The sequence below is a fragment of the Monodon monoceros genome, unplaced genomic scaffold (genome assembly GCF_005190385.1).
Source record: "Monodon monoceros isolate NGI ecotype Baffin Bay Population unplaced genomic scaffold, NGI_Narwhal_1 Super_Scaffold_12, whole genome shotgun sequence".
NCBI lineage: Eukaryota > Metazoa > Chordata > Mammalia > Artiodactyla > Monodontidae > Monodon > Monodon monoceros.
In genome coordinates, this window is record NW_021703768.1 from 104887055 (window position 1) to 104912704 (window position 25650).

The window sequence follows — 25650 nt, forward strand, 5'->3', positions numbered from 1 at the left end:
GTCTAGGTATGGTTTGAGCTCCTAGTCTCCTCTCTGTGATAAGAGTCCATCCTCCCTGGTTGATGAAACTTGGGGAGGGGATTTATGACAACTGAGTTCCTTCAGGAGGATCTGTCTTTAGGCAGATATGTGACATTGAGAGAAACCCTCTCCCTGCATTTGCTGTTCTTCAAGTGCCTACAGCTCAAAATCAGTATACCAAGTTGGCATCTCTTAGAATTGCCCCACTATTCTTCAATAATAATTTGTAATGCTAAAACCTTCCCCAAAGAACAGCTAGATTTCACATGTTTTTTAGTTAATTATAATTGCTAATCCTTTTTGAGTTTGTTACTGGTATTGTGCTTTTCTTTTTTTAAAAAGTCCTCATCTTTTAGAGCTACGTATTGCAATAATTACAGACGTGAAGGTAATAGGATTTGTTTTAAAGTAATTACGGGGTGGGAGGAGTGTGCAGAGATACAGGTGAAACAGGATGGGCCATGAGTAGATAATCATTCTTCCTACTCTGTGTCATAATATTTTCATAGTAGGTGGTTGGAAATTTTTGTAATCATTTATGAAAGTAAGTGGGTACCTTTGATTACTCATCTATGATGTGAATTAAGTATTAATCACAAGACGCAGACAGTCTGAGTTCTTCTGATGAAATATATGCCTGATCGTCAAACATTGCCACTATTCCTCTTGTCAACGCCACCTAGCTTCATTGGTCAAATAGAAAATGCATACATTTTTCTAAGCTCCTTTAACCCCAGTTTTTTTAATGAAAAAAATGTGTTTTCTAAAATCAAGTTTGATGTGACAGAGAACAGCTCTGTGCAGTGCAGCTCTGTAACACATGCTGTGAGAGCGAGGACCTGGTGTGGAGGAGAGAAAGCCAGGCTCTTACTAAGACACTGAAATATGATAAATATCCCTGATGAAGACGCCACTCCCAGAAACTGTGCATTGGGCTACTCTTAGAAAGCCACAGATCATGGAATTGATTCTTCTCCCGGAGGCTTATCCAGTTCAGAGGCATAAAATGAAGAAAAGCAATCCTGTTTTCTTCCTGTTTCTCGGAATCTGCAATAACCAAGCGTTGCCCTTTAAACTCTTACAGTAAAGCCAGCTAAGGTGTAATGGCCCCTCCCAGCAATAATGACAGCTCATTTGGCCTTCCTAAGGCAGACTCCATTACCTTTCACCCCGTTTAGTGAGTGAAATGGTGACGCTTCTTCAGTGGAAGTGTTTCTTCTTTGCCCCCAACATTTGCAGGACCAGTTTGTCAGATCTTTGTCTGGCAGGATTGGAAGGGCAGGCCATGGCCTCACTGAAACTGCCCCTGACTAGTTTAAGTTTGCCAAAACATGACCCAACCCCCAGCAGAAAATTTCTCTGGCCTTTCCCATGCCAGTCTTCCTGAGTCCAGGAATTCACAGTGAAGTACATTCCTTCCTGTCGCTATTTATAAGGTCTGGTGCAGTCAAAAAGGACTCTGGGCTAGAAATCGGAATGCCTGGCCTCTGGTTCTGGTAGAAGGAACATGAAATACTTAAGGGAAATGAGTAGAGCACCTCCCCCTCCCCCCAACACCCCATACAGAGATAAGACCCGGACCCTGCCCTCCGGGGCTTATGCTCTAAGGAGAGTAAAGATGAGCAAATTGTAGCCCATTCATAATTCTTAAACAAACCCCATATTAAAGCATACAGTTTCCATGGCTATCATACCTTTGAGGGTACTGGGGAGAAACATTAGATAAAGGAGGGTCAGTCCTCAGGGCACAAAGAGGGTTGGAAAAGGCTTCCTATAGGAGAAGGCCCCAGCCAGAGCTAAATCCTGGAAGATGACCAGTGCTTACCAAGGCCACAAGAGAGGGCTCGGGCAGCCCAAGCACAGGACTGGGCAAAACATGGCAAGAGGTTAAATGCCAGTGAGGAGGTTCCAGATTGCAGAAAGAATCAAATTCAGCTTTATCCTGTAGGTAATGGAGAACCAAAAGGGTTTTAAATGGGGTGGGGTTGGGGAGATGATGTGAATATCATATCATATTTGGGCTTTTCAAAGATCACAGGGCAAAGTGATCTTCCATATTGATGGAAGGAGGTGTGAGATGGACAGAGGAAATGTTGCATATCATTCAGATGAGGTGGGGAGGTTTAGGGGTCCAGGCGGGAGACACTGAGGACCCTAGCTAACGCGACAGAACTGCGAAAGAGCAGGAGGGGGTGTAACTGGAAAAATGTTAAGGAGGTAGAAATCCACAGGTCTTGGTGTCTGACTAGGTTTGGTAGGAGACAGATAGTCAAAGTATGAGAGCAGTTAGCTTATTATTCTTTGGTTGCTCAAAGCTCTCAACTTAGTTTCCTTATTTATGAAATATGGATAACACCTGTCTTACATACCTGCCTCATAAGGTTGGCATGAGGGCTAGTATGGTATCATGGTATGGGTGTGAATGCTCTTTGAGAACAGCAATGCAAGTGTAAAGTCATCTAGAAAATCCAGTAGGAAGGAGTGGCAAGGAAGAGGGAAGGGGTCAAGAATAGATGTCTTCCAAAGATTTATATATATATATATTTTAGGACAGGTAGAGAAAATGCATATTTGTAGTGGGAGAAATAAAGGACAGGAAATAAGGATATCAGATGTAAGATTTATTAGACTTACTGCTTACTTCCTTGAAAGAGGTACTAATTATCATGTATAAATTACATTAATTATAATTCTTCTATCCTGTGAAAGTTAGCTGTCATTAAAATACTAGGATAAACATTTCTTTTCAGTAGAGTTCTTAGTTCTACAATTATTCCATATTTTGATATATATAATATCAATTATATATAATGGTATATCATGTATGATTTTTATGATATTTTATGATATAAATATTCTGATATATGATATATTATTTATATCATATATGATATGATATAATTATGGAATTAATTCCATATTGAAATAACTAAAAATGTACTGTTTTATTTTCTGCCATAGGGTAGCATGAACTGTTCTTTCCTTAAGTGTATCTAGTTTGGAAGTGTTTTGGTTAAACCAAAGCCTTTTACAGAAAATTGTTTTCTCTAACGTAGAGTTATCCCATTTTTAAAAAGTGATAGTATCTCTCTTCTTTAGAAATTGAGTCCCATTAATTTTTCATTAGAAAGGAAATCCTGAGTTTCAATAATATTACTCTTAGCGTTCAAGCAAAGAGAATTGTCACGTGTGCTAATAACATCCATGAGATTCCATGTCCATTTTGATCACTGGGGATGATGTGGCATAAGGTGTGAAACTGACCTCTGGGAAATTCCTACACAGCACATCCTGAGCTGTCCTCATACACATGCAATGAGATCAGAGTACAGGAGTCAGGAAATGGTACTGCCAAGTTTGTGTGGGGAAAACAAAGGAGACACGGGTTTCTGGATGGCTCCCTGGTGCTATTCTGGACTCTTGTGGAAACTTTTAACTCTGTTGCAGTGCCTGCGTACCTCGGTCTTTCGGCTCTCTGGCATTTGATGTTTTTGTTTCCCCCCACATGGAACACAAAGACAGAGTTCCAGGAAATGAAGGGTATAGAGGAAAGAAAGCACTTAAGTCATCACAGATGGCAGCCAGGGTGGTGGGAGACAGCTCATATCTCCAGTGCGTCAAGTCCAAACGCCTCCTGCAACAGCTAAGGGCCAAAGTAGCGCAGCTTGTCTCCACGGGGACCAGGGCTCCTCAAAACAGAAGCAAACATTTCTCTCTTCCCAAGTCGGCTCTGATGGCCTTGGGTATTTTTACTGTTTTCTTTAACCTTAAACATTACTGTGCTATTAATAGGTAAAATATTCCCTTCTGGCTAAATACATGTATTTCTGACATGATACATTCTGTCTCTCTCTCCAAGTAAAAGTTATTACCGTAGGTATGGTAACAAGAGAAAGGAAGTCTAACTCAAGAGGAATTTCTATGAAGACAAATGAATGTTCTGTCCATGAAGTTTACTAGGACTGTCTCCCTTCGGGGTGTCTCTCCCTTGTCCCTTTTCCTTTTGCTGGAAAAGGAAAAGGGTCCTCATTCCTTCTTTTTCCTGGAAGAGTACCTCTAAGTTGGGTCCCCCTGACATGACTCTCTTCTAGTACCCCTCTATCAGAAAATACACAACAGACTTCCCTGGTGGCGGAGTGGTTAAGAATCCGCCTGCCAATACAGGGGATACGGGTTCGAGTCCTGGTCTGGGAAGATCCCACCTGCCATGGAGCAACTAAGCCCGTGAGCCACAACTACTGAGCCTGCGCTCTAGAACCCGCGAGCCACAACTACTGAAGCCTTCATGCCGCAACTGCTGAAGTCCACGCGCCTATAGCCCAAGCTCTGCAACAAGAAGCCACCACAGTGAGAAGCCCGTGCACCGCAACAAAGAGTAGCTCCCGCTCGCCACAACTAGAGAAAACCTGCATGCAGCAAAGACAACCCAATGCAGCCAAAAATTTAAATATATAAATAAATAAATTTATAAAGAAAAAAAAGAAAATACACAACAATTTTCTCAGGAGTAGCATTTTCATAAAGCTGAGCCTCATTTCAGGACTCAGTTTCTCTGCTCAGCCTCACCCTCATCCCTCCAGCTGTAAGGACAGCACCTCAGACACTCAGTTCCTTGTATTCCTACTCACTTCCCAGGTTCATATACTACAAATACCTTCTTATTGGCAATCCTGATATACAAGGTACTTGTTCTTTTTTTTCTCCTTCTTTGCATACTGTAAAGTTTTTATGAATTTTGCCTGAAATCCTCATCCTCCCAATTTTGTGCTATTCTTGATCCTCTGTTCCTTTAAAATGGGGCTCCAAATGGATCATTTCTGTGATGGATTCCACTTACTTCTGAAAAACCCAAAATTAGAGATCCTAACATTTTTTTATTCTGGGTTTTAATGGGGTTGTTTTGACAGTGGGTTTTGTTTTTTATGTGTGTGCTTAATCTACAGTACCTGAGGTACCTTTCAGTCTTATTTTGATGTTTATGATATTTTGAATATTTGCCATAATAGCGGACGATCTGTTAATATTGTACTTCCTCTTAAAAAACTTTGTTCCTGGATTTCACGCCCCAGCCTTTTGCATTCTTATCTTTCTGTTTTGGTAAGTTTCTCATTACACTTTTTAAATTTTTATTATTTTTTAAATATTTATTTATTTAGGCTGCACCAGCTCTTAGTTGTGGCATGCGGGCGTCTTAGTTGCGGCGTGCACGTGGGATCTAGTTCCCCAATCAGGGATCGAACCCAGGCCCCCTGCATCAGGAGTGCAGAGTCTTACCCACTGGACCACCAGGGAAGTCCCTCATTACACTTTTAAAATCTAGGTGTTTCCCAAACACTCCCTTTTGGCCAAAAGCCTTAATTAGATCTCCTCTAATGTATCTTAGGTACATGAAAGGCGGCTTATTCTGACATTCAGCAGTTGCTGGTGGAAGAACACCTTCAAAAAAGGTGTAGAGATAGAAATACAAAAAATATTTAAAGGCCTTGCCCCTGAGAAAATCACTAGCTTGAAGGAGATATATATTTTTAGAAACTTTGTTCGTACTGAGCAATGCATGCTACAAAATCCTATTTACATGCTGAGGGTGTAAATAACAAAGTGGAACTATCAGTGGCGTCAATCTACCTTTCCTGGAAATTGGAAAAGTCAATTGCTGTCTCCGTGATGCATTTTCTTGTCATTTTCCTTTGTTGTTTTCCAATTGTGCTTGGCCTCAAAATACCACTACTGAGAAGTTATTCAGTTTGATTATGGATTTTGCTTACGACTGTTGTTTCTTCCAGCAATGAAGACAGTCTATTCAAGTTTCCATATAGTTTCAAATTATTACTCACCTAACTAATGGTCAGTCTGAAAGATAAGTATGCACACAATGCTGATTCAGTGAAAGGGAAAGTGGAAAGACGACCTTTATACCCCTCTTCTACCTTCAGCATGGCCCTCTTCCAACAGGACTTGTAAATCACACTTGGGAAGGAGTTTACTACATAGGTCTTGAGATGAAATTTTTAGCCCAAGCCCTTTTTCAAATGCTGATTATGGTTCCGAACCCCATATATACTCAAAGTTGTCCAGTCAACAAGTATTAATTGCATAATTTCTTATATCCAGACATTGGAAGTAAAGAGATGGGGGTTGGTTATCAAGAGGGTGTATAACTGGACATGTCCTGGGCATGGAACAATGGATAGTTGTGGGTAGTTAAGAAGGCACAGGGGCTTCCCTGGTGGCGCAGTGGTTGAGAATCTGCCTGCCAATGCAGGGGACACGGCTTCGAGCCCTGGTCTGGGAAGATCCCACATGCCGTGGAGCAACTAGGCCCGTGAGCCACAACTACTGAGCCTGTGCGTCTGGAGCTTGTGCTCTGCAACAAGAAAGGCCGCGACAGTGAGAGGCCCGCACACCGCGATGAAGAGTGGCCCCCACTTGCTGCAACTAGAGAAAGCCCACGCACAGAAACGAAGACCCAACACAGCCAAAAATAAATAAATAAATAAATAAAATTTAAAAAAAAAAAAAAAAGAAGGCACAGAGAGGATAGTCCAGGCTAGAGGAGCCAAGAGCCACACACAGAGGGAGGATGAAACACGATGTAAGTGAGGCTATGGTGAGAAGACCAACATGGCTGGAATGGAGAACTCTTTTTAGAAAGTAGAGGGAGACTGCAAAACTCTGGAGGGTCTTGACTCATAACCAGAGACCTCACTGTGATGCTCAATAGAAAGCCATTGTTGGTTCTGGAGCAGGGGCATGACATAATGGAGGCAGTGTATTAAGAGGATGAATGGGGGCATTGATTGTCCCAGAAGACTTGGAGAGGGAGACCTTGGAGACCACTGCTGAATGTTCCCGATGTTGAGGGGACACGTCTGCAGCTGCGGCTGTCCTCTGCTGTTGACTTCATCTTAAAGCAGTGACAGAAGCCCTTGTGGGTGGTTTTTATTAAAAAAAACAAAAACGTAAACCAGTTTGAGTTGGGTTTCTGTCCCTTCAGAATCAGAATCCTGATATTTGAATACTCTTCGGAGTTACGTGAGTTGCCTTAAGCTTTGAAGGAAAAGCAATGATTTAGGAAAACAGAATTGGGAGTAGATATCAAGAAGGTAGAAATGAATCACATGATTGTTCATGGGACCAGGTTAAAGGGGCATGTCGGGGCCACTGATGGCTGTGCTAAGCCATTCCTCCAGCCCTGGTATTGCAGCTGAGATTTAGGCACCGCTCTCTGCTATTGCAATGTGCTTGGGACTCAACAGAAATCGTTTCCAACTGGCAGAGCCCTTCCTCTGCAAGGACAGTATCTTTTTGTTGTTCTTTGGGCTCTTCTGGTTTTCAAATACAGTTTTTTACCTGTTAACAATATGTGTCTATTATATCTCAAACTAGATTTGCAAAGTCCCTCCCACCAAACACAACTTTCCTCTTGTGTTCCCTGTAACTATGCACGGTGGTGCTAATCTCCATTCCCCAGATAACCTTTGGGTTATCTTGAATGTTGCTCTCCAGTGCTTGCTCTCCCACCCATCCTGGTGTTACCTCTGGATTATCTCTCCAGTGCCGTGTCTGCTTCTTGCCTTCAAACTCCTCCCCACATCTGCCTCTGCATTTTCTGTCTCTAGTCTCCATCCCAGCACATCCCCATTCTTATACACTGATGCGAGTGTAACCCTCCAGGAGCACATATCTCATCAGGCCTCTCGTGATGTAGGTACAGGAAGAGGTGGACACTGAATAATATCTCATCCTCATCATTTCATTCCTTCTGTCTAAAAATCTTCAATTAATCCCTACTGCCAACCAAATGAAGTCTCAAAGCAGCGCTTTCTCATTAGGAATCAAACTTCACAACAATTTAATTTGCTTCTTTCTGCTGCCTTACTCCAGAAAAAAAATGCTAGGTTTTTCATCTGCCCCCGCCTCCACCATTGGTTTTAACTATGCCTGATTTTAGTGGTAGTGGTACTTCATTATCTATAAAAATGTATTCATCCTGCTCTTTCTTGCTTACATATTCTAAACTTTCTGTCTCAACTTCCTGTTTTAATGGAACATACGAGTCAACTCACTTATACTAACGCCCTGCTTCCCTCTCTTCCTCCTCCCCAATTTAAATAGGCATATCACTCTTTCTCCTTCCTATTTTCATACATTTGCCTCTTTAAATAACACGCTGACCTAAATCTCTTGTTAAATTAATTTGACTCCCAACTTTTGAGAATAAGAAATTAGTAACCTCTGCCCTTCTTTCACCTTTTTACCACTCCTGTTTTTTCTTTAATAATAACTTCTCCTTTTTTTCCTGTTTAGAATTCCTACTCATTTGATATAAAAGTGCCTGGCTTACGTGGTTTGTGACCACCTAGAGGGGTGGGATAGGGAAGGTGGGAGGGAGGGAGACGCAAGAGGGAAGAGATATGGGAACATATGTATAACTGAATCACTTTGTTACACAGCAGAAACTAACACACCATTGTAAAGCAATTATACTCCAATAAAGATGTTAAAAAAAAAAAAAAGTGCCTGGCTTAAACATGTCTTGTATTTCCCTCTTACTTTTTCTCTCTTTTGAATTTCTGTATCTTGATGCTATTTTCCAACCCTTTGATTAAATAAATAGGTCTCGTTGAGAAGGTAATATTTGAGTAAAGACTCGAAGGAAAAGAGGGAGAGAGCCACATGGCTTTATGGGGGCAACAGCGTTCCAGGCAGAGGGAATAACCAGTGCACAGATTTTCTTGTGGGAGCGTGGAGTGAGAAAAGGGGGTCAGAGAGATGAGGTGGGGCAGACAGGGGCAGGTCATGAAGTGCCTTGTAGGCTATCAGGGATTCGGACTCTGAGAGAACTGAGGAGTCAAGGAAGGTTTCCTTTTCCATAATATTGTGATCTGTTTTAGGAGTTCTATCTTCTTTCTGAAGATATTAATTAGAAGGTTTGGGGGTTTTGTTTTTCTTGTTTGCTTGTTTGTTTCCTTCTGTTTTCTGAAGTCAATTTTCTAAGGGTTTTACTTTCTTGTTTATCTTGGTCTTTTCTTTAAGACTTCAGATTTTCTTCAAGGGTCTGGCAATCCTTTGCTGTCATTTCATATTTAAGAATGAGGGACTAGAGGGAAAAAATAAGGGATTAGAGTAGTTTTGGAAGAATATTAATAGGGAGTTGGTACTTAGCTTGGGACCACTTTATTCAAAATGGAAGGAAGAGAAGGGATTTACTCTGGAGTTCCAGCCCCCTTCTTAGGTACCCTGATTTTCTGCAGCTAAGTTATTCAGTTTTTTAATTGACAACCCTTCTGATATGTTTTCCTCACAAGCTAAGTAGTTGACTGTCTGCCATTTGTGTCTTGAGGATGGGGGTGTGGGCAAGGTGAGAGGTGGGCAGAAATTTCTCACACACACACACCTTTAATTTAATCTAATGTTTTCGGCAACTTCTTACATCCTCCTCCTATAGCACCTTATTGGACTCTGTCAAACAGATCAGTATTCTCTTATCTTCCACTTATACCCAAATTCTGAAATCCAGCTTCCTCTGCTTTGCTGCATGAGTTAATATTTACTTTCTACTTTCCATTTTTCAGAAATTTGGGGAAATTACTCTTCTGCTGATGGTTTCCCACCATAATTGTGAGCAGGATTACTACTTCTTTTATAAATCCTCATCTTAACAGGCCTCGGAAAGGAGAGGCAAACATCTGTGCTCCTGTTCTCCATCCTGGACTGGGAAGCCTGTTGGCTTTTCATCACAGGTTTTGACAAAACCAAAGAATACTGTGTTTTCGGCATTCCTTTTTTTAAAAATCTGCCAGTAAGCCTATCAAGAAAAAAGAGAAACTTAATTTGTCATTAACATTTTATTTTAACGTTATGCTGGGCCCTAATATCCATTTAACTTTTCTAAATGTTTATTTATTTAAAAAGTCAATTCTAGGATATTGCCAAGAATTGGTGATGCAGTTATAAGAATTGTTTTCCCCGAATGTTTCAATCAGCAACGCATTAGAAAAATTGGCAAAATGTACATACAAACAGCTAATTTACAAAACAGGAAATTAAAAACACTCTTAAATATAAGAAAATACACTCAACCTTACTCATCAGGAGAGAGATGTAAATCAAAACTATAATGGGACTTTTTTTTTTTTTTTACCTCTTAGATATGTAGAGGTCAAAAAGTTTAGCACTAATCATTGGTAAAATTGTTGTTCTATGTGCTAGGTACTCTGCTAAGCACTCTGAATTGTTTTTTTGGGTTTTTAAAAAATATTTATTTTTTTCTTTTATTTATTATTTTTTGCTGCATCAGGACTTAGTCGCCGCACACAGGATCTTTTTCATTACGGCTCGCGGTCTGCTTGGGTTTCTCTCTAGTTGCAGCACGTGGGCTTCTCTCTAGTTGTGGCGTGCGGGTTTTCTCTTTCTAGTCGTGGTGCACAGGCTCCAGAGCGCATGGGCTCTCTAGTTGAGGTGCACGAGCTCAGTAGTTGTGGCGCGCTGGCTTAGTTGCCCCGCAGGATGTGGGATCTTAGTTCCCCGACCAGGGATCGAATCCACGTCCCCTGCATTGGAAGGTGGATTCTTTACCACTGGACCACCAGGGGAGCCCCTGAGTTGTTTTTTAAGTGTAACACTTTAGTAAGAATGTGTAAACACTGCTACATATTATGGGTGTGGGTCACAAAACCTTTTACTAAAGGCAATTTGGCAATAACTATAAATTTTTCTTTAATTTGTGTACATTTTAACACAGCAGTTTCATTTCCAGGAAGTTATCCTAGGGATATATTCACACATAATAAAACATAAGGACATATGTCACATAAGGACATTCTTTGCAGTGCTGTCTGTATTAGTGATAAGACTGAAATCACCTAAATGCCCATCAATAAGGAACTGGTTAAATTTTGTAAGCCATTACAGTGGAACTCTATGCAGTCATTAAAAAGAACGAGGAAGCTCTATGGTACTAATAGGGAAAGAACACCAAGTTAGTTTCAAAAAAGGGGGCGGGGGGTGTCTAGAATAACATGCTATCACTTGTGCTTAAAAGTATACTCATATGCATTCAGACTCCCTGGAAGTACACACAGGAGCTGGGAACAGTAGGTGCCTCTGGAGAGAAACAGGGCCAGCATAAAACAGGGGTGGGTAGAAGGGAGATTTGTTTTTCCGTTTGTAACTTTTGAATTGTGTTGTTGTGCTTCTAGTACCTATTCAGAAATAAATATGTAGATCAATAAATACAATGTAAAATTTCCAAAGATATCCTTATATCAGAATTGTAAATGAAAGACTGTTCTTCCTGATTTAGAAAAATCTAGTTGGGAGACTGAGTTGACTTTGCAGTTGGAGAGGCTTAGGGGTCTTGGAGAGGTCCTGGTCTCTATCACCAGTTCCTGCACCTTCTGCACCCCATTCTGCTTCCTGCTTTTGGTGACTGTGTTGTCTCTGTTTCTACTATGGCTGCTGCCCAGCAGCCCCCAGAGTCCTCCTCTGTCCCTATAGCCCATCTCTCAGCTTCCCAAGTATTGCCACCCTTGCCTGCCAGCCAGGGAGCCACCAAGTGGGCAGCACACCAAAAACAAGAGTCTTTCAGGCTACAGATCTTGGCGAGTCCAGGTGCAGCCTAGTTTTCAGTACAGGGTTTCCATCCCATTTCCAGGATTTTATCTTCTGGGGATCCTCTGGTGAAACATATCCTATCTTCAAGTCACTTCTTAACCTTTGTTGGTCAAGACTGTGGTTTTGAGTAATGATAATCAGGGAGTTTTTTAAATGATAGTGGGTGTAAAACTATCTCACTGGTACTACCATAAAGGAGTTTAGTGACCTTTTTTATGCCTAAGCTTAGACTAATTTAACTTGAAGGTAGACAAGCACAGGTTTATCACTGTAACTAGGAAGGAGCACAGCTTCCTGGACTGAACCACAGTGAGGCACTTGTTTGCATTTACCTGAAATACAGCTTATTCACTCACCTGAGATAGAACCTAATTATCACTTACACGTGATGATGCCTGAGTACAACACATCTTCAACAGGAGAGGCAAAGGGCCTGGGAGATGGATATGACAGAACAGAGGAGTGTTGAGTTTACTCTAACTCAGAGAGACTCTTTTCAGGAGGAATGGTAAGTTGACCCCATGTAAGAATTCTAATTCTGAAAAATGGTGAAATCTGAATCAAGTCATCGTCAGACTAATGACGTCTGGGAAGTGAGGAATATTGGACTGTTGATAGGGATCGTCCAACCTGTTTTTTACTTATAGATTGTGGTGCGACAGTGTGTGGCAGTGTCTTGTTGAAACCAGCACTTCCTAGCTGGTAATAAAAATGCTGTTGCCTAGTTGGTAAAGTCAGGCTTGGTTGGTTTAAGTGTGTCTGTCTCACTGCTCTGAAATTCCTGCTTAGAAGCTTTCAGGGCCCATAACTGATGCTTACATTGGGTTGGAGATAGGAGAAGAAATAACCTGCCAAAGCCAAGTGAAGGTGGATCCCATGTTCCCAGCATCTTCTGCTGCCTCTATGCTTCCTTAAAACTGTCACTCATTTTTTTAAATAAATTTATTTTACTTATTTATTTTTGGCTGCGTTGGGTCTTCGTTGCTGTGAGCGGGCTGTCTCTAGCTGCGGTGAGCGGGGTTACTCTTTGTTGCAGTGCACGGACTTCTCATTGCGTTGGCTTCTCTTGTTGTAGAGCACGGGCTCTAGGCATGTGGGCTCAGTAGTTGTGGCTCACGGGCTCAGTAGTTGTGGTTCACGGGTTCTAGAGCGCAGGCTCAGTAGTTGTGGCTCATGGGCTTAGTTGCTCCGTGGCATGTGGGATCTTCCCGGACCAAGGCTCGAACCCGTGTCCCCTACATTGGCAGGCGGATTCTTAACCACTGCGCCACCAGGGAAGCCCCCAAGCTGATTTATTTTCATGACTTAAGTGAGATCTGTTATTTCATCTCCCTTGTCAATGAGAGTTCAGCTTCACTGCCAGTAACTTTAAAGTTACTGAGAGGCCTTGCAAAAGTGGTCTGTTTCTTCTCCTATGCCCTCCTCACTCAAACACAGGTGAGCCTCTGCTCTTCGGATCCTAGCAGTTTCAGTTTGCTGCCAACAAGACCTCCGTGGTAGGGGTGCTCCAGGAATCATCTCGCCTGTGTTGGGAATTAACTTGCTTGAGTTCCGTAGCATCTTTGAGTAAACAAAAACCTAAAGTTGAATTGGCCCATTGATGAATTTCACTTCTGATTTGGATGCTGCAGAATTAATCCCACATCAGTCAACACTGATAAATGACCACACTGAGCAAAATGCTGAGCTGAGTGCTGTGGAAAAAAACAGAAGTTCCCTGCTTCTCGTAGTTGGATCATTAATTGATGAGGGGGGCCTAGTGAGTTATAGAGCCAGCAGCAGCAGAGCTGAGGTGATGGGATGGGAGGCTCTGTGGAGCTTGTGCCCGCTGGGGAGGGCTTTCCAGGGCAGAACCAGTGCTGGAGACCAGGAGCCAGTCTAGGGAAGAGAAGGGTGGAGACTCTGTACATCATCGGATGAATGGATAAAGAAGATGTGGCACATATATACAATGGAATATTACTCAGCCATAAAAAGAAATGAAATTGAGTTATTTGTAGTGAGGTGGATGGACCTAGAGTCTGTCATACAGAGTGAAGTAAGTCAGAAAGAGAAAGACAAATACCGTGTGCTAACACATATATATGGAATCTAAGGGGAAAAAAAAATTTCATGAAGAACCTAGGGGTAAGACGGGAATAAAGACACAGACCTACTAGAGAATGGACTTGAGGATATGAGGAGGGGGAAGGGTAAGCTGTGACAAAGTGAGAGAGTGGCATGGACATATATACACTACCAAACGTAAAATAGATAGCTAGTGGGAAGCAGCCGCATAGCACAGGGAGATCAGCTCGGTGCTTTGTGAGCACCTAGAGGGGTGGGATAGGGAGGGTGGGAGGGAGGGAGATGCAAGAGGGAAGAGATATGGGAACATATGTATATGTATAACTGATTCACTTTGTTATAAAGCAGAAACTAATACACCATTGTAAAGCAATTATACTCCAATAAAGATGTTTAAAAAAAAGTCATTTTAATCTGCACATACCTGAATGCTCTGTCATTGAAAGACAATTGTGTGGGTGGGTTGACCTAGAGGCAGGCTCTGTAATCTTGTCAGTGCTAAGCTAGGGGTGCTGCATCAGGACCACCCACTTGGTGAGGGATGAGTGCCCAGCACTGCACACAATTGCCTGGTCAGGAAGGGCGGGGCAAGGAGGGGCTGAAATTCAGCCACTACGCTTCCTCTGCTCCTTGGTGCTGGGCTCTTTCTGCCCAGAGCAAGGGGCACCATTTCTCTGCCAAGTCCTGTGTCAGTAGGGCTACATCCAGACAGACAGCACCTTTTTATGAGTGCTTCTGGCCGGGCATGGCTCTTTCTGAGTCTTCAAGGGTGCTGTGCAGGACAGCTACCATGCTGCCTCTAAGTCTGAATCTGACCCTGCATAGCATAGAATTCCGTAAATATTTGAATGAATGCTGAGGTGGATTATTGAAGTTACACACACACTTCATCTCCCTACTTACAGAGGGAGTCGTGGATTTCTTTTTCTTTTTTTTTGTGGCTTATTGTATTTCAATTTACTTGACTAGTTTGTGGAAACTTGTTGAAGAGATTTTCTGATTTACTTTTTTTTAACCATTTTTTTCCCTTGAAGTATAATTTACAATGTTGTATTAGTTTCAGGTGTACAGCAAAGTGATTCAGATATATATATGTACTTTTTCAGATTCTTTTCCATTATAGGTTATTATAAGATATTGAATATAGTTCCCTGTGCTATACAGTAGGTACGTGTTGTTTATCTATTTTATATATAGTAGTGTGAATCTGTTAATCCCAAACTCCTAATTTATCTCCACCACCCACCCCTCTGCTCCCACTGCTATCCCCTTTGGTTACCGTAAGTTTATTTTCTGTCTGTGAGTCTGATTCTGTTTTGTAAATAAATTCATTTGAGTGGATTTCTTTTTTTTTTTTTTTTTGGTTTATTGTATTCAATTTACTTGACTGGTTTGTGGAAACTTTTTTTTTTTGAAAAACCTATTTACTTTTCCAAGTATTATTCCAAATACATGCTTTACAGGCTACTATGGGTCAGAAACATTCTGTAGAAGAAATTATTTTGATAGACATTGGAAATAATTTTAATAGAAGAAAAAGCTCATATTTATCTAGATGTGGCTATGTTCCACAGGAAGATTTCGACGTCTAAGGTGCAAAGACAAAATGACTGGCTTTTCTTGCCACTCAGAATATTGACAATCTTCCCTTAGAGCCTACTCTTTTTTTTTAATATCAAAATCTAATAAGCCAAATTTATTCAAGAAAAGTTATATCCATTTTCCTTTAACCTTCTTAATCTACCAAGGACAGTAACTTATGTAAAAGCATGCCTGTTTTTTCCTTTAGAGCTTCTTTTTTCTTTTTTTGTTTAATTGGAGTATAATTGCTTTACAATGTTGTGTTAGTTTCTGCTGTACAATGAAGTGAATCAACTACATGCATACCTATATCCCCTCCCTCTTGCCCCCTTACCCCCTGCCACCGTGTCCCCCCCACCCCCCCCACACCCGCCGCCCTGTCCCACCCATCTAGGTCATCACAGAGCACCGAGCTGAGCTTCCTGTGCTTTATAGCATGTACCCACTAGCTATCTATTTTATGCATAGTAGTGTATGTATGTCAATCCTAATCTCCCAATTCGGCCCACCCTCACCTTCCCACCCTGTGTCCACATGTCTGTTCTCTACATCTGCATCTCTGTTCCTGCCCTGCAAACAGGTTCATCTGTACCATTTTTCTAGATTCCACATATACATGTTAATATACGATATTTGTTTTTCTCTTTCTGGCTTAGTTCACTCTGTATGACAGACTGTAGGTCCATCCACACCTCTACAAATGACCCAATTTCGTTCCTTTTTATGGCTAATATTCCATTGTACATATGTGCCACATCTTCTTTATCCATTCATCTGTCTGTGGACATTTAGGTTATTTCCATGTCCTGGCTATTGTAAATAGTGCTGCAGTGAACATTGGGGTGCATGTGTCCTTCTGAGTTATGGTTTTCTCAGGGTATATGCCCAGTAGGGGCATTGCTGTGTCGTATGGTAGTTGTATTTTTAGTTTTTTAAGGAACCTCCATACTGTTCTCCATAGTGGCTGTATCAGTTTACATTCCCACCAATAGTGTAAGACGGTTCCCTTTTCTCCACACCCTCTCCAGCATTTGTTGTTTGTAGATTTTTGATGATGGCCATTCTGACTGGTGTGAGGTGATAACTAACTATAGTTTTGATTTGCATTCCTCTAATAATTAGTGATGTTGAGCATCCTTTCATGTGCCCCTTGGCCATCTGTATGTCCTCCTTGGAGAGATGTCTATTTAGGTCTTCTGCCCATTTTTGGATTGGGTTGTTTGTTTTTTTGATATGGAGCTGCATGTGCTGCTTGTATATTTTGGAGATTAATCCTTTGTTGCTTCCTTTGCAATTATTTCCTCCCATTCTGAGGGTTGTCTTTTCGTCTTGTTTATGATTTCCTTTGCTGTGCAAAAGCTTTTAAGTTTAATTAGGTCCCATTTGTTTATTTTGTTTTTATTTTCATTACTCTAGGAGGGGGGTAAAAAAAGATCTTGCTGTGGTTTATGTCAAACTGTTTTTCCTATGTTTTCCTCTAAGAGTTTTATAGTGTCTGGTCTTCCATTTAGGTCTTTAATCCATTTTGAGTTGTTTTTGTTTTTATTTTTGTTTTTTGCGGTACGCAGGCCTCTCACTGTTGTGGCCTCTCCCGTTGCGGAGCACAGGCTCCGGACGCGCAGGCTCAGCAGCCATGGCTCACGGGCCCAGCCGCTCCGCGGCATGTGGGATCCTCCCGGACCGGGGCACGAACCCGTGTCCCCTGCTTCGGCAGGCAGACTCTCAACCACTGCGCCACCAGGGAAGCCCCGAGTTTACTTTTGTGTATGGTGTTAGGTAGGTGTTAGGTGTTAGTTGGGTGTCAAGTAGACGGTATACTGACCTTTAGAAGTAGGGCTCCAATGGACAAGGGGGTGGTGGATTGTCAAGCATCAGAATGAATTCAACTTAAGAACAAACTGGCTCTGATCCCAGCCAACCCCAAAGTCTAGCCAGAGGCCCATTAGAAATAAATGCAAATTGTAGTATCGCTTTTACAAGGTTGTGCCACTCTACACTGTTAAATCTAATCAATCCATGTTAAAGCTAAGCACACTCCCATTATTAGCTCAGTCCTCACCGTATCCCATTTCTATGAAGGCTCCTATGGAAACTTTTTAAAGAGATTTTCTGATTTATTTTTTTTTATAACATTTTTTTCCTTGAAGTATAGTTAATTTACAGTGTTGTGTTAGATTCAGGTGTACAGCAAAGTGATTCAGAGATATATCTATATATATACACACACATATGTGTACTTTTTCAGATTCTTTTCCATTATGGGTTATTACAAGATACCGAACATAGTTTCCTGTGCTGTACAGTAGGTGCGTGTTGTTTATTTTATGTATAGTAGTGTGAATCTGTTAATCCCAAACTCCTAATTTATCTCCACCACCCACCCCTCTGCCCCCACTGCCATCCCCTTTGGTAACTGTAAGTTTATTTTCTATGTCTGTGAGTCTGTTTCTGTTTTGTAAATAAGTTCACTTGAGTGGATTTCTTATGCTTTTGAAGAATAGGAGTAATGTGTGTGTCTTGGGGGATAGAGGGAAAAGGCAGGGATGTGCTCAAAGGGCCCTTAACAGTTCTATAATTCTTGGGGTCCATAAATTAAATTAAATTCTTGGAGTCCATAAATTTGATATTAAAATAAATCTTCTAGGGCTTCCCTGGTGGCACAGTGGTTGAGAGTCCGCCTGCCGATGCAGGGGACACGGGTTCGTGCCCGGTCTGGGAAGATCCCACATGCCACAGAGCGGCTGGGCCCGTGAGCCATGGCCACTGAGCCTGCGCGTCCAGAGCCTGTGCTCCACAATGGGAGAGGCCACAACAGTGAGAGGCCCGCATACCACAAAAAATATAAATAAATAAACAAAATAAATCTTCTATTTTAAACCAAAGCCATGTTTTCATTTTAATGTTTCAAGGCTTTCCATGTACCTTTTATCACATAATGCAATTCACTTATGTACTGAGTCCTTTTAATGTACATAAGTGCTTTAAGTACTTTGAAAAGAACTGAAGAAATAGAAGGTTGGGCCTATGTCCTCCGATGTTAACCTACCTAGAAAAGGAGAAATGCAGAATGAGAGTATCAACCACTCGTAGGGATTATTACTTGGATACCTTGTCAGACATACCTGGTTTTGATTTTGACACGACAGTAGGACTCCCAATGTGGGCTGGAATTTCCATGCGCTGTGAAAAGTGGTAAGCAAGCAACCACAAAGGTTCAAGTAACCAATAACATTTCCTGCCTGCGAGGTTTTTTGCAGGTGAAGATACCAAATGGGTGGTCAGGTAGGATTAAAATTAGCTAAACTGTCACAGCAATGCTGTCTTCCTTTACACTCAGCCACCGTGGAGTTCTCATGGTCTAAAAGTGTGTTTTGTGAGTCCTCTGCTGTGCAGGCTGACACCAAAGAAGGTCTGATCCATGCTACCACCTTGTGTTCTCCCTGGCCACATTCCTTCCTCTCCTTCCATGTTGAAATGGTTTCCCCTGATCCCGAGACTGAGGGAGCTCACCTGTGTCCACTGCACTGGCCGTCCTCCATCTGTTAATGGTTCAGCGTGCTGACCCTCTGATTTACTGTCTCCTCTACTCCCTTTTTCACCAAGGTCAGACGTAGTTTTCCAAAAGCCTACTGAGTGCGATTATATACCCGCACTATCCTGACCTCGTGGTCAGTATAAAAATCAATGAGATTCTTCTCCCCAGCCTGGGGCTCCCACACTGAAGAGCTAGTAAGAGGGCTCGGAGGATAGATGCGTGGCTGGGGGGTGGATGGATGCGAAGAAAGAAAATATGAGAATGGGCATGTACACAAAGGCCTCTCAGATGGGCAGACCTGAGTTTGAATCCCAACTCAGACAGGTACTAGTTCTGCAAACTCGGGCAAGAAATTCACTATGTGAGAGCCTCAGATTCCTAGTCTGTGAACTGGGAGTAATAATTCCCACCTAGCCTGGGTGGTGGTGCGGATTAGAGAGTGTAATTGCTGAGAGAAGCGCTTGGTGAAATTAGCAAGCACCCAAACCAGGACCTATATAGCTACAACAAAAGATGATAAGTGACGTAAGTGCAAACAGACGGGGTGGGAGCGCCCAGCAGAAAGGCTCAAGCTGGCAGGAGGCCGCACGTGAGCTCATGCACAGGTCAGGGGCCCTCCCAGCTTCTGGGTGATCTTCCACCTCCATGCTGGGCTGGGCAGAGCCAGGCAGCGCAAGGCCCACGGGCCGCATACCTGGGAGCCGGAAAGTCCCTGCAAAGTTGGACATTTACCTGCACGTAAACCTGCACGTGTATCTGGAGCAGGCATGATCCAGAGCTCCACCCCCTGGGGTACCAGCTGAGGGGGCAGAATGGAGGGATGGAAAGGGCACCGCTGTCCTTGTTGACTTCAGCCAGTCCCGGGCATTGAAGATCATTCCACTCTCCAGAAAGCGAGGTCACGTCATCGTTTTTCCCTCCTCCCCACTCTGGATATCTAAGGTGAAGTGTTTTCTCCAGCTCAGAGGCTGAGAATGGTGTGGAGGAGAAAAAGAAGGTCTGCAGGTCGCCAGCAGCCCTTTCCCCTGCTCTGTCCAGCGAGACCGAGTCTGCAGACCCGAAGAGAATCATTTCCCTGCGGTGAGTCCTCACCTTGACTCTGTTCTTTTGGCCTTTCGGGGAGGAGGGGTTGCTGGGAGGAGCTGGTGTTTCTAGTTTTATGGTGATGGTTAACAGTGAAGATCTCCTACAAGCAGATGACACCCCTGAGAAGTGGGGTGTTTTTCCTTGATATCCAGGCACTGGCACCTGCCTTCCTTTCTCAGCTCTTCCCGCCAGCCTCTCTTCTCCTTCCCACTGCAGCCTTCTGCAGAATTTCTGCCCCTTTCTGAAAGCACTGATTTTGCTACATGATAAAGCCGGGGTGGGCCCCTCTCTGGCATGGAGTTAGAAGCACCTGGAAAGGCTGCCAGGGTTGCTGCTGAGGCCGCCCAGGTTGGGTTGTCTGCTCGGCCTGTGGGTGTGCACACCTGCTGTCTCACTTTCCTGGCAGCCACGGAAAAGAGCGGAGGGAAACCCTGCCTGGGATCCCCAGGCGGGGTGTGCACATCTCCCTGGGCTGCCCATTTCCTGGGGCCGGTGCTGGAAGCCGGGCTCAGTTTGGTCGTGGGGCTGTGAGGGGACAGGCGGTTTGAGATGTGGAGCTCTGGTCCCTGTCACTCTCAGGGGCACCAATTATGTGCTTGCTTTCACTTGGAAGGAAGAAGTAGGAACTTCAAGTTGCTTTTCTTCCCTTAAAAGAGAATGGTTAAGCCAGTGATCAATTACAGGTAACTGTGGCCATTTATCCACACCAAGTGGAGGAGTAATAGCTCTCCTCCCCATATTAGAACTGTCGGAACTCCTACCTTCTACGTCTTTTGTCCTCTGCTAAAGGATGATTAAATAACTCCTGCTTTTCCCTTCCTTCCTGGCTACCCAGCCCACGGCTTCTCTGCAAATCTATACCTCACTCAGGACCAAGCATAAGTCTTCACTCTGCCCCCAGATTTTTCTATTCTGACTATCACTCCCAATTCTGTCTCCATCTTTTCTGCATGACTGTTTTGATGCATCTCACTTTTTTTTTTTTTTTTTGCGGTACGCGGGTCTCTCACTGTTGTGGTCTCTCCCGTTGCGGAGCACAGGCTCTGGACGTGCAGGTCCAGCGGCCATGGCTTATGGGCCCAGCCGCTCCGTGGCATGTGGGATCTTCCCAGACCGGGGCACGAACCCGTGTGCCCTGCATCGGCAGGCGGACTCTCAACCACTGCGCCACCAGGGAAGCCCCAATTCTGAATTTTTGAATAAAAATGTTTTGCACTAGGTTTCAGGTCCTGCTCATAGTCATCTGTATGAAGTGAGACTAACCCAGTTGAAAAGATACAAAGAAATAATGCATGTAAATAAGCATGCCTCCCACCCCTACCTCAGAGCCAATGCTGTGCAGACAAGCCCTTCTACTTGTATCTCTTGAAATCATCAAGGGTACAGCTGCCCTTTTGTCACATTTGCTTACAGTCCATTGTTCTTCAAAAGGTCTGATCATTGCCTTGACAGTACCATTAACATTTATTAATTTGAATCAGTAGAGGTGATAAATTCAAATTAGTGGCTAGTATAAATAATAGGTAATTTGACATTTGTAAAAACAATTTTATTTTCAAGTAGAGTACAAATGTCTACTCATAGTTTTTTTAAAAAAGTAATTCCTAGAATTCTAAAGAAATTTATATCTGTGAATTGGTTCAGTGGCCAGTAGCTGAATCCAAATCTCTGTGCCTTGAATTGATGAGAGAGATTTTGCCTCTGGTTTGAGCACTGTGGACTCAAAACTGTTGCGGGCAGCAGAGGCCTGGGACATCACATAGTCAGTCTCTTCACAGCTGAGAAAGCCAGAGTCCAAAGTCTCTCTAACTTCATCTCTGTCCCTCTGTCACACCCATATGCCACCCAAATTGCTTAACAGTCTTCTTAAATTCACTTTGAACCAAACATTATTTTAACTGAGCCTCATTCTAAAGAATCCTATGTGGAATCATGAATTTCATGTGCCATTTTTCCCCCCAATAAACAGAAAAAAATCTACATAATTGTATCACAAAATTTTTCCATGTGTATACCTCTAAAAGTCATGCATGCATTCCAATTTGAAATGGCTGGGTTTTGCAGTACGGTTAAAGATGCAAATTCTACTCAAATGAAGAGCCAGGACTAGAATCACCTTGGAAAGAAATCCGGGAGCTCTGACCTCTGCCCTTATGAGAACAGAGGAAGGACTTCCAAACATGTTCTTTTTTTATTCTGATTTCACTTCTATTTTCCCACTCTGGGATGTTCTGTCTCTCTTTTCCCCATACCCAATTCCTGCTCATCCTGTTAGGGTCAGTGTATTAAACCCTCACTGACCTGCTGGTGTCTTCTCTTACCTCCTGTTGGACTTAACTGTCTCTATCCCACCTCTTAATGCCTATGATATGTATTGTTTTGATGCTACATCATGTACTGCCTTTTTAAAAAGATGCTTGATATGCGCACAGGTTCCTTAAGGATAAGGACTGTCTTGTGCGCCCCGAGGCATTTAACATTACGCCTCTCTCAATTAACACTTGTTAAGTATTCACAGAATTCTGGATTGAACTATAGCTGCAGTTTCAATAATCAGCCTCCAGTACTCCTCTTTATACTGCTTAAAATACTTTTGAGATGATATAATTACTTTCACAGCTCAATCGATACTTCTCCCTTCCATAAGGTACGGTTTCTTCAGTTTGGGATCCCGCCTGCTGGAATCACCCCGTCTCCCACACCGTGTCCTTAGAGTCCTGAGGGATTATCGATGTCTAGAAGAGAAAAATCAATGTCAGGCTTTCTTGTGAGCTGGTATAATAATCAAGATGTATTACACTGTATACAATTAATGGTAGCGTAAAAAATTCATCTTACGGACTTCTTGGATTTTCTTTCCTCAGGTCGAAATCCAGTTTTGATGGTGCCTCTTTAGCAAGTGAGAAGAATGACTGTAAAACAGAAAGCAAGAATGACTCTAAGATTGAAAGGAAAAAGGCCTCATCTTCCAGCCAGGTAATTTGGGAATGAAATGTGTATTGTCTCAGAGTGTATTGTCTCAGAGGGTGACAGAAGCATTGAAGCCAATGGGAAGAGGGAACGCAAGGGTCAGGACTAAGGTAGGCACAGATTTTAGAGAATCAGGAAGAAAGGACCGGCTGCAGTTCCCTCGGGCGAGCTTTCATCAACATTATATTTCACAGCTGACCATGCGGCACATGCAGAGGGGCAGTGAGTACTGAGAGTCATGTGCTTGTCTAATAATTAGCGGAGACCAGGAGAGGTGTGACATCCTTGCACTACAATTAAAGAGTGTGATAAGGCACCTGTGTGAATAGAAGGCTTCCCAACTGCACACAGAGGAGGAAAACCTGGCAACAGGGTCATGATTCTTCTTTGGAAGCAATTTGGGGTCTGCTTCAAAATACACCCAGATGGGTAACAAAGCCCAGTTCTGTGTCATAGAGTATGACATACTTACTGGGGCCAACAGTTTGGGGCTTTTTGACACTTCACTCCTAAAATACTTGAATATGTATCTCCTAAGAACTAGAACAAGAAACTGTTGGCTCACCCAAGAAATTTAACTAAATAGTAAATATACAAAAATATTACTAATATAAAATCCATTTTCGATTTCCACAATTGTCCCAGTAGTGAATGTCCTTTATAAAGACTTTTTGCTCCCCCTCTCTAGAATCCAGTTGAACCATGCATTGCATTTATTTGTCATGTCACCTTTAATTTAGATCAGTCCCTACCTTTTTTTAATTTTTATTTTTATTAATTTCACATTTTTGAAGACTCCATGGCCCAGGATATTTTTAAATCAAGCATGCAACCAGTGCTCACTGTAGCCATTAAAAAGAAGATCTCGGCAAAGCCCTGATAGAACACCTAGCTTTAATCAAGGAAACTTTCTGGATGGAAGATGTACTCCAAGGAAGCAGCATGAGCTAACCTACTTTATGTGAGGTGTTCATCTATAAACGAGTGGACTTGAGGGGACCATCTGTCATACGCATGACCTGTCTGAAGCTCTTCTTTATGGCAATAGTAGGGCCATTTCTGCCACTGAGACTACTCCTAGTTTGGATAATGCATCATCAAGGGCCAACTTGTGGTATCTCTCTGTTCCGCTCATAAGACTCTGCCTGCTAGGATGCTTTTGAAGAAAAGTGGTCCTGTGGATGGAGGACCCAGCTCTACCTCTTAGTAGCTGTGTGGAGCCAGTTAAGTCGCTCAGAATCCCTGAGGCACAGGGTCCTGAACTGACATCAGTTCCCAGGTTACTGTGGGGCTGGGAGTGGTGTTTTGTTAAAGCATTTTACAAACTGTAAATTGCTGTCTATACATTGTTGTCACAAGTGGAAACAGATGAAAATGAAGTGATTTGCAGCATTTCAGACTCTTGGGCCTTCTACCGCCCTGGAGAGCTAAGTCTTTTGTGTGAAATCCTACTTGTCACCTCCCCCTGACACTGGTTAAGGGAACACCTTCACAACAGTAACAGTCACAGTGACAAACCGGAGATGTATTACCCCATTTAAGCCTTACGGCATCCGTCTGAGGCAGCTACTGGCACAGAAGAGAAAACTGGCCCAGAGAGGTTAAGTAACTAGGCCAGGATCACGTGCCACAAAAAGAGGTGCAGCTAAAACTTAAACTCAGGGTAATCTGATACAGGGCTTTTAACCACTACCCTCTTCTGAGAGTACTCACTGGGACCTTTAGTGCCCTGGGATCCACTACCTGGTGAGATTTCGTAGAATTTTATCTCATTTCTTATTAGGGACATCCTTGTCCAGCCACTTCTGCAGAAGGCTGACCACCAGCTACTTCACAATTATAGATATATATATGTCCAGTCAGCAAGTCACTAATCTTGTTGGAAAATGAAACCTTTGTGCTCTGCCTTCCACTGTTTTTCACTGAAGGGTTGGGTTGGGGACTATAAGATCAGGGAGAATGAACTCCTAAGATTCTCTGTTAAGGGTGGGGAGATTCGTTACATAATTTAGATTGAAGTTAAAATTCGTGATGTTTGAGAAGAACAAGAGCGGTGATGCCTGTGTTTTGTCGTCCTTGTAGGACAAGGCAAACATGCACTTCCACAAGCTGTTTCTGGATGTCCCCACTGAGGAACCCCTGAGGCAAAGTAAGTTCTGACTTGGTTGACTTTGAAAAGATGCTAATTGGTTTGGGAGAAGAAAGAGTCTGGGGACTGAATCACCAAGGGGAATAGGTTTCTGAAAGTCATGATGTAACAATAACACCGACCTCACTCAGCTTTCACCCAGCACCTTGAAAGATAAGGGAGTAGAATGGGAAAGTGACCTCCTCCACGTGATATGGAACCATCCAAGGGGATTCCAGAATGTCCTCGCCTTGCATACTCACTGCTGAAATGTGTTGTGATTGGATCGTGCTGAGATTTAAGAAAATAAGACCAGAGCAAGAGAGGCCACTAGAAGAAAACACAGACCTAGGTGGACAGACATGTCAACCCCTGTGCTGTGCAGGGCTCGGTGGTCACACCTAAACGCCTGGCCCAGCACGATGTTCAGCACCTGCTCTACTCCGCTGAGCGCATCTGGGGCCCAGGGTTCCATTCCAGCTTCCCTCAGTACACAAATGCTAAGGCAGCATGCTGGCTTCCTCCCACCATCTCCAAACAGGAAGGTGTGGGTCATGTGCTCTCCCCACAATGAGACCATCTATTTCAAAAGGAGTCATTAGTGACCATACCAGGGTAGAAAGGGCAGCAGTGCCAACATTAGCAC

The 25650-nt window shown here is 42.9% G+C and overlaps 1 protein-coding gene across 2 annotated transcripts in view; it reads left to right on the top strand.

Moving 5' to 3' along the window:
- The window catches only part of GRAMD2B (GRAM domain containing 2B), a 67772-nt gene that overhangs the window by 23650 nt on the left and 18472 nt on the right, over window positions 1-25650 (top strand). The window contains exons 2-5 of one of the 2 annotated variants that reach the window (XM_029216185.1): window positions 19781-19900; window positions 22554-22673; window positions 22771-22882; window positions 24959-25025. In XM_029216185.1, the coding sequence (XP_029072018.1) occupies window positions 19781-19900; window positions 22554-22673; window positions 22771-22882; window positions 24959-25025 (419 nt within the window). The remainder of the gene's footprint in view (window positions 1-19780; window positions 19901-22553; window positions 22674-22770; window positions 22883-24958; window positions 25026-25650) is intronic. The other variant, XM_029216184.1, reaches the window with a different exon arrangement.